The 8,763-nt window shown below is 37.8% G+C and overlaps 1 protein-coding gene across 1 annotated transcript; it reads right to left on the bottom strand.

The window, feature by feature from the left end:
- Positions 1-2,838: 2,838 nt before the first annotated feature.
- Positions 2,839-7,764, bottom strand: LOC107283341 (vomeronasal type-2 receptor 26-like). Its single transcript, XM_015811233.1, has 5 exons — positions 7,685-7,764; positions 6,847-7,138; positions 5,578-6,441; positions 3,874-4,000; positions 2,839-3,737 (listed from the first exon to the last, which is right to left on the bottom strand). Exons 1-5 carry the CDS (start codon positions 7,762-7,764, stop codon positions 2,839-2,841), a joined length of 2,262 nt encoding a protein of 753 aa, XP_015666719.1.
- Between the last annotated feature and the right edge of the window lie 999 nt (positions 7,765-8,763).

The raw sequence follows: 8,763 nt of genomic DNA, 5'->3' as shown, positions 1-8,763 counted from the left end.
ACATTGGGCGGAAAGGAAGTAGTGAGAGAGGGGGGAGAGGGGAGGGGAATCATAGTAGCAACAATATCCCTTTTGTTAATGTGAACTTCTACAGTAACCATGAAAGCCAAAGCAAGAGAGGAAAGGTCCTCAGAATCTCGAAGAAAAGGAGAAGCAAGAACACCTTGTAGAACCAAATTACGATGGGGAAAAATTATAGCAGGGGTGATTTCTGGTTCAGGGACAATAGCAGGTTTGAGAGGAACAAAGTAAGTAGTTGCAGGGAGAGGAGCAAAGACCGATTTAGCCGCTCTGAGTTAAATGATGTCGGGAGGCAACTCTGAATATTCCTCCTCAGCCTTGGGTGCGGGGCTAGCTGAAAACCCCTTATCTAGTTTCCCGAAGTTGGGAGGGAAGCACGGTAATTGTTAGACCAGTGAAACCCTTTCCTGCACTTTGGACAGACCGTTTTTGGTTTTGCAATTTGATTTCGGGCGCCTAAAGCAGCGCCGCCGCCGGCAGCCTGACATTGTGATTTAAAATGTCCTGGTTTGCCACAATTGAAACAATTGCCTGAAGGGCGTTGGCCCGATGTTTGTAAAGCAGCGGCCAACGCCTCCATTTGGAAGACCGTGGAGCCCACTTTGTGGCATGCTTTAAGGTAATCAGCAAGATTCATCACTGGGTTGGAAAGGAGGGGGCGAAGGATCTCTTGACAATCCGTATTCGCATTTTCATATGCGAGACGTTTGACCAACTCGGTCCTAGCCTCCTCATTGTCAACCTGTCTAATAACCGCTTGGGTCAGTTTATGAAATCAGAATATGGCTCATTGGGCTTCTGACGGATAGAAGCAAAGGAGGAAACGGATGACTTAGGGTCATCCACTTTGAGAAAGGCAGATAAAATTATAGGGTTAAGTAAAGCGAATAGGGCAGGGGGGGAGGCAACTTGCAATGCAATGGTATTAACAGCACCTTCCCCTAAGAGATGATCAGCAGTAATGGCAGCCGGGGGTCCCGGGAGGTTCCCGCGGGCCACCGCCGCTCGTACCCCCTGCCGCCAAACGGACTCAAAGATTAGAAATTGCGAAGAGGAAAGAAGCATAGTAGCAATATTTTTCCAATCTTCTGGGATCAGTTGATAACTATTTGCCATAGAAGTAAGCAAACCCCTGGTATAAGGGCTCTGAATCCCATACTCAGCCACTGCCTTTTTGAGATCTTTAACCATTTTAAAATCAAGGGGTTGATGACCCCGAATTTTTTGATTGGGATTTTGCGGGTCATCTGTAAGGCCAACGGGAAACATCTGTAAATCCTCTAAGGAAAGGTCTCCCGTTGCCATCGCTCTCTTCAGTCCAGCTGTAAAAGCAGACTGAGGCGAGGTCTCCGTGTCAGCGGTTGGTGGAGGCGGAGGGGGGGGCAGATGGCTGAGGTTTTTCAGTTGAAGAGGCAATGTTGGAGTTTTTTGCCTCAGAACATTGTTTCTGCATAAAGGTGTCCTCATATGGAGGTGGAGATGCAGTGTTGAGTGCCATGGCATCGCTCGAATCTTTAATAGCTTTTTCATAAATTTCCAAACTGTCAACAATTACTTGACAAGTAATAATCAAATCATAAGAGGCTTTAGGGGGTTCATTTAAATATTTCAATATACGCCTCCATTTTTTAGATGAAATGTCTCCTGAAGGGGGATAAGTGGGATATTTTCGCCAAATGAATTTCAGCAATTTGATTAAATCATTCCCTGAAATTGAGTTTAAAGGTTTGCCATGGTTTATGCAAATAATTTTTGCAGCCTTGACAAGGTCTCCAAGTTCTTGGAGGTGTGTAACCTGGCCCTTGGACAACCCTTTCCCCATACTCACTAAGTCTGATGACTGCGGAGTGCCTCACTGGCAAGAGTATGGGGGCGTCGAGGCGAACAACCAGGACCAGGGATCACGTTGGGGTCACCAGTTGTGGCTTTTCTCATGGCCAACGGGCTCACCACGAAAGGGTCTGGGCAGTCCCGCGCCAGACGGAGTGAGAACAAAGACACAGAGTCAAATTCTCCTCGGGATGAGTGAGCTCCGAGCTAACTCGAGACAAACTCTTTTTATTGAGGTTTTGTTAGGGGTGGGTTACAAAATATCAGAAGGCAAGCATATGATCCTGATTTAACCACTCATAATTTGACACATTGGGTCGGATATACATATATGGCAAGCATAGCTAAGTCTATATGTGCAAAGCAGTTTTTTCTATCATGTCCAGATTTATCCGGACAGGCTCTGTGGTTGGCTTTTCTGAGCAGTTAGCAACAGCAGGTGTGAATACATCTTTTCCTGTTACAAGATGTTCAGATACATGGAAATATCACAGTAACATGGTTATGTGGTTTGGAACAGGATGCAGCTACATTTACTTAGCTTTTATTACTAACTAGCTTTGTGCATTTTAACTCATAGCCTGACATGGTGGTTTCTGTCAGAGGATGTGGTTGTCCTACTTATTGTCCTAGGCCTCAAATACGCAAGCTGGCCACTGGCCTAGTCTTGCTATAGAAGCCTGAACCACAAAAATCCCAACAGAAAAGGCCCAAATATCATGTTCTTTCCCTGAAATTCTACTAAAAGCAATCTTTGATTTTGTGAAGAGGTGAAAATTGCACGTGAATGTCTTCATTTCTATCATCAGTAGATCAGCAACAGAAAATAGCTCTAGCTATTTGAATAGGTACTTCAATTCATATTTCCATTTCATTAAAATGTGAAATCAGGTTACCTAAATGAAATCCTTATGTAATTATGGTCACTAGGACTTCCTATTCTTGTTTGTTAGCAATTTCCCCTAGTGAGAAACGTCACATGTTATACTAATTTCTCTTTGTGAGATGCTCCCTTTGGTTTAATTCAGGCCGGAAAACAATGATGTAGCATTTTGGCAATAATATGCATCCCAGTAATGCAGCACTGGAGGACAAGATGGAAAAGACCTCCACAGCTACCATGGCTTTTCCTTTTGTACTCAGATAGGCTGGAAAGAAGGAGATCCACACACTGCAAAAGGCCAACATGCTAAAGGTGATGAACTTGGCTTCATTAAAGCTGTCAGGTAATTTACGGGCAAGAAAAGCTACAATAAAGCTGGCAATGGCCAAGACACCCATATAGCCCAATACACAATAAAAGAAGAAAGCTGACCCCTCATTGCTTTGTAAAATCATTTCTTGGAGTTGTGAGTGCATGTCCAACTCAGGGAATGGGGGAAATGTTGACAACCAAAGAATACAAATACATACTTGGAAAAAGGAGCAGGAAAGGACAGTAGAAAAAGCCAATCTTTTCCCTACCCATCTCCTCATCTGAGATCCTGGTTTAGTGGCCATGAAAGCAACAACCACAATGATGGTTTTGGCCAGCACACTAGAAATGGACACTGAGAATTTGATTCCAAAAGTTGATTGCCAGAGAAGGCAGGTCACTTTACTAGGTTGGCTGAGGAAGAAGAAAGAGGAGAGAAAACAGAGCTGAAGAGAGATAAGGAGGGTGTAGGTGAGATACCGATTGTTGGCTTTAACAATGGGAGTGTCCCTGTGCTTAATAAAAGTTCCAAGTATCCAAGATGTCAAGAAGAAGAAACCAAGAGCTGATAAGGCTAAACCAATTCCTAAGGGTTCTTCAATAGTTAGAAACACCACTGGTTTCAGGATACATCCATTCTTTTCTTTATTTGGATAATGATCTTCTGGACATTTAAAACAGTCATCCATATCTGGGAGGAAAGTCAAGAAATTTGTCATTTAGGCATTCCAAATCAGTTGAACTAATTGTATTAATTGTATGCATCCTAAACTTGTATATTAAAGTTTGCTTAAGTCTAATGAAAATTAGTAGAATTCCTACCATACCATTTTGATTTGAAATCTTCCCTTCTGGGCATGGAACACAGTCATAGCAGCAGAACTGATCTCCTTCAATCCCTTTCTTCCAGTCCCCAGGGAAACAAGGGTCATTGCATCGAGAAAATGGAAGAACCTTACCATAAATAAAAGAAAATGTTTTGAAAAGAAGGGTTGTTAAAACAGTTTCTGATTTTTCTGATTTCAGATGGAAATGCACAACAAATATGCAACCATGGCTTTTACATTGTAATATCACCTTTGTCAATCTGACGAATCATTGATCATCAACAACATTTGAAGGAATATGCCATTGTTTATTAAAAAAAAACACCAGAAATTAGATTTCTAAAGAGACTATGTTCAATATGGGATCCTAATGGATTAAGGCATGGTGGATTAAATAATTCAATACCTGGTTAAAAGCTGGACTCCAGACAATCAAATCTTCATCCATGGATAATTCCTTCCCTTTTGGAGCTTGTAGATCCAACTTTCCAATTCTAACTCTCTGAAAGGATCTGTTTGGAAAAGTGATCAAATTGGTGATGTCGAAACCTGTTGCTTCCCCTTTCTCATTCAGGAATACTCTCTCCCCAGCTGAGTTGTTAAAAGAAATGCCTTGAAGAAATGGATGGAGCTACTTGAAAGAGAATGAAAGAGAGAGGATGCTGAGAGATATATAATAGAGAGGAGAAAATCATATTAAAGTTTTATTCAATCATTCTTCCAAATGCTATAACTATTATTAAATTTGTGTGCTTAGAATTTGGATAATCAATATTGCATGATAATGTACATGTCCATGCTATATACCTAATTTAATATTTATAAAAGGAAAGGAAAGAATGAACTGAAGCAGAATGTAAAAAAGATTCTGGATTTTTGTAACTTCCTTTAATTATGTTTTACGTTCACTACTTAAACAACTAATTCAAGATAAATCATATCTAATCTTTCCTCATTGATATAAGGTTATTTGAAAGTCTGAGGTCTGACTAATGTCCTTTAGCAGTTTTTAGTATCTAATATCCAATCATTCCTCCATACAGAGATGCAAGATAGAGATTATTGCAAACATGTTTCATGTTTCATACTATGGATGCCTCATCTAAAAAAGATCATTTTTATTTCATTCCTCTAAAACTCTGATAGAGATAGGAAGCTCAGCTTTTTACCCATGAAAAGTTCATGAGCCACACAAAGTTTTGGGGGAATAGACTGTTTTTGGAGAAGGCAATGACAAGTAATCTAAATTATCACTTTAACTAGCTCATATTGTGCAATGTATGGTGATTTAGTATATGCCTGCTGACATATAAACCATAATTTATACAGTAGCTTCTCGATGATCAGAATAACAACAGAAACTACCTTTTCTATATCTATTTTAGACAGAACAGTATTTCAGAGTCAGAAGAGACCTGAAGGTCTTGCTCAAAGAGGAGACCCTATACTATTTCACATAAGTAGTCCTTCTCTTCTTAAAAATCTCCAGTGTTGGAGCATCCAAAACTTCTGAAGGAAAGCTGTTCCACTAATTCATTGTTAATTGTTCTCACCATCAGGAAATTTCTCCTTATTTCTAAGTTGTTTTCTCATGCTTAATTTCATATGGAGAAAATATTAAGACTTTACACAATGGGTTCAAAATATAATTCTACCTCAAACTGCTTATTGAAATAAAATAAGTGTCCAATGCAAAGGGAATACCTGCCAAGACTGGAGATGTGGAAGGTCAGGATTTTTACAAATCATAGGTTTTTTTCTATTGAAATGTAATGTGTATAGAGCTTGCAAAGCATGAGCCACAGCATGAACAGCATTGTAGATACTGTAGCTTTGTCCAGTCATTTCCATTTCAAAGGCAGGTCCAGGAAGATCCTCTAGCTTCATCTTCCCAGTGCATTTTCTATTCTGCATTTCTTGTAATTCTGTTTTTGGAAATGAACAATCAAATAATTGTTCCCAAACTTCCTGCAGAAACTCATCTCTGCAGACTGAAAGAGGATTGATGGTCTGAAGGAATTCCTTGAAACCTGCAACTGCTGTTGAATGAGCAGTGAAGGAAATAGCCCCATGGAACATCTGGAGATCCCAACTGATTTGAAATCCTGATAGTACAAAATCAATTTGTGCAGTCATGATCCACACCTTTCTAAATAATGCAACTTCTTTCCTTTCAGGATCTACCATAAATGTGACAACTCTTAGCCACATAATTATCAGTGCTTCTCCATAGACAAGAAATGTGTTGGCTTTGCTAGTTATCCAATTCATGGAAATAATTGAGATTGTTTGAAAAACGTCTGGGAAATCTTCTAAGTGGATGAGTTGTGCAAGCCTTTCTATGAACGATGAGCAGATTCCGTTCGCTGAAAGTAAGAGCTCCATTTTATGTAAGAATTTTTCTCCATCGTTGTTATCAAGAGCAAAAATCCCAATCCAGGTCCACCTGAAATAGTGAAGCAGCTGGATAATCCCAATGTATTGATGGTACTCTTTTGGGACCATGAAATAAAGTGAAGAGAGTTTACTGTTCTCAAATGCATCTTGGGCTAATGAGCCATATGTCAACTGCAAGAAAGTAGAATAATATTCTGTTGAGTTGTTAGATCAAATGTAATTTTCCTGATTTAGTTTTCATATAAAATATATCAAAGGAAGGAATTATTTCCCTGAAATTCTTCTAAGTATTAATATGGAAAGGAATTTCTTGGAATAACTTCAAGCTCATATAATTGATCAATTTTTTTGATAGAAGCAAAGAATACTATGTTCAACTCTTTTTCCAGGTATGTAATGTCTATGGATACTCACTTCTTATATTTGCATTGTAGTTTCAAATTTATGCTAATAGACCTTAAGCCAGGTAGAACATCTTTTTACAAACCTAAATCTAATCTTAAAGTTCCTTAATTATTCCATAACAACATCAAAAAAGAATATAGAATTTTTCTCTTTAACCCTTTCACAACTTACTTGTGGAATCTTGGAGAATTGAATAATTTCAGCAATATGAGATGATGTGACAAAATCCAATCCTCCAATGATAGCCATGAGATTCTTCTGGCTATCACACTTGTAGTTAGGGACAAATTCCTGGGATTTGAAAAGCAGGTCCAGAGTGGTGCGATAGGTCATCCTTGCATTGAGGTAACTGTCATAGATGTGGAACCCGAGAGTGACATTAGGTAACATCTGGGAGTCCTCATTGATCTCCTTCACAGCAAAGGCCAAGGCAAGGACGTGTTGATGAAATTTGGGGAATATACTGCAAAGAATTTAAATATCATAGTTGAAAATGTAAATTGTCAATTCTCATAAGGTGGCAACATTTCTATACTGTATGAATAACAAACATTTCTTTCTCTGATGATAGTAGGAAGACAATAGCTTTCCTAAAATGCTTAATAATTCATTCAGAGTTTACATTTATTTTACATAGCATTTCCCTGACTTCCAATAAATAGGTACTACAACAAATATAAGTAGTGATTTTTTTCAAATTAATATATTTTCTATGTGATTTTTAAAAAATGATATATGAATAGATTTAGGAGGTATCACTTATATACTGTATGTATGTTTTGTGAAGAGAGATATGTAAAACCTTTTTTGATCTTAAATTTTGTACATTTCATGTGAAAGATTTTGAAATACTCTAAAGTTTATATCTTCTCTCACAACCAGGTACAATTCAAAAAAAGTTAAGTCATAGATTACATTAAACACACTAAATTTATGCACAAAGATATTTTAGTCATATAAAGGATTTTTGAAAATCTGGATAAGTTTAGATAGAGAAAAAAATTCGTACATTGGTATGTCATAAGGTTTTGTAGAAGGATTTTCACTGAATTTAATTTCATAAAGGTGGTAAGCCATGTGAGATGCCATCTCACCAAAAATGAAGTCTCCAGGTTGATACCACTCATGTGGAACAAGGAAAGTATCACTTGCAGGGCATTTCAGAGAAACTACTTTGTATAGCAAAAACATCAGAAAAAACATCTTCATGGTTTTGTTTTTGTGAAAATGTTTTCCCTTCCATCCTACTGATCAAGAGGTAAATATAATCTAATACTTCATCTAAAGATTGATCCAAGGCTTATATCTGAGAATGCACCTAATGAGAAAATCTATCAGTTTTTATTTAAAGATCCACATGAGCGCAAAATTGCATCTTGAACACCATCAGGATTTGAACAGATACTCTGGCAGAGGAAAACAGAGGGTAGAAAGCTGAAGCAAAGTATCTGACAGAGCCATTATTACCCTTGTGCCAAACTTCATGTGGTTCAAGTGTTACTTTATATCCAAACTGATACCTTGATCGTTCTTGAATATAATTCCCTTCTGTGCAGCCTTTGGTGTTTTGGCCTAGCTAAGAAAACATGGTGATTCCTCTAGGAGATAATTGTTTTGTTTTGATGAGATAATAATTGGCCAATGGTTCAACTATGTTTTTTTAAATGAGCAAATGTCAATGACAGTAATTTAAGGGAGATTTGTAATAAAATATATGCTTAGTTGTAGAAAGTGTTTTTTTGAAGCTACCACATTTATTTTCTACCATTTTTTCACAAAATAGAATATGAACAGATCCACCAGTTATCAGTCTTTTATTGCATGTATGTTTTGTGAGGAATAACAATGCACATTTTTTTTTAAAAAAAAAAATACCTTGAGCTGACTAAAAATCTTCAAAAGATTTCTTGCACCAAAGTTTCCTACATTCTATAGCCAACACTTAACAAAATCTAAAGAATATTATTTCTTCTACCACAACTAGAAATATTTGAAAGACAGAGTGGCTTACATTAGAGATACAGTAAAGCCTTTTGCTCATTTCAGCAATTTGGGGGGAACTGGCTAACATTATAAAAAGAAAAAAAA

The sequence above is a fragment of the Protobothrops mucrosquamatus genome, unplaced genomic scaffold (assembly GCF_001527695.2).
Source record: "Protobothrops mucrosquamatus isolate PMUCROS unplaced genomic scaffold, P.Mucros_1.0 scaffold34, whole genome shotgun sequence".
Lineage (NCBI taxonomy): Eukaryota > Metazoa > Chordata > Lepidosauria > Squamata > Viperidae > Protobothrops > Protobothrops mucrosquamatus.
This window is presented reverse-complemented; position numbering and strand designations above follow the sequence as displayed.

Excerpts from the sequence above, each read along its gene's own strand:
- LOC107283341 (XM_015811233.1), bottom strand. The coding sequence starts at position 7,764 with ATGGCATCTCACATGGCTTACCACCTTTATGAAATTAAATTCAGTGAA. Across the intron at positions 7,139-7,684 it reads AAACCTTATGACATACCAAT|TATATTCCCCAAATTTCATC; the intron begins GTACGAATTTTT and ends AATTCTTTGCAG. Across the intron at positions 3,738-3,873 it reads GAAGATTTCAAATCAAAATG|ATATGGATGACTGTTTTAAA; the intron begins GTATGGTAGGAA and ends CTTTCCTCCCAG.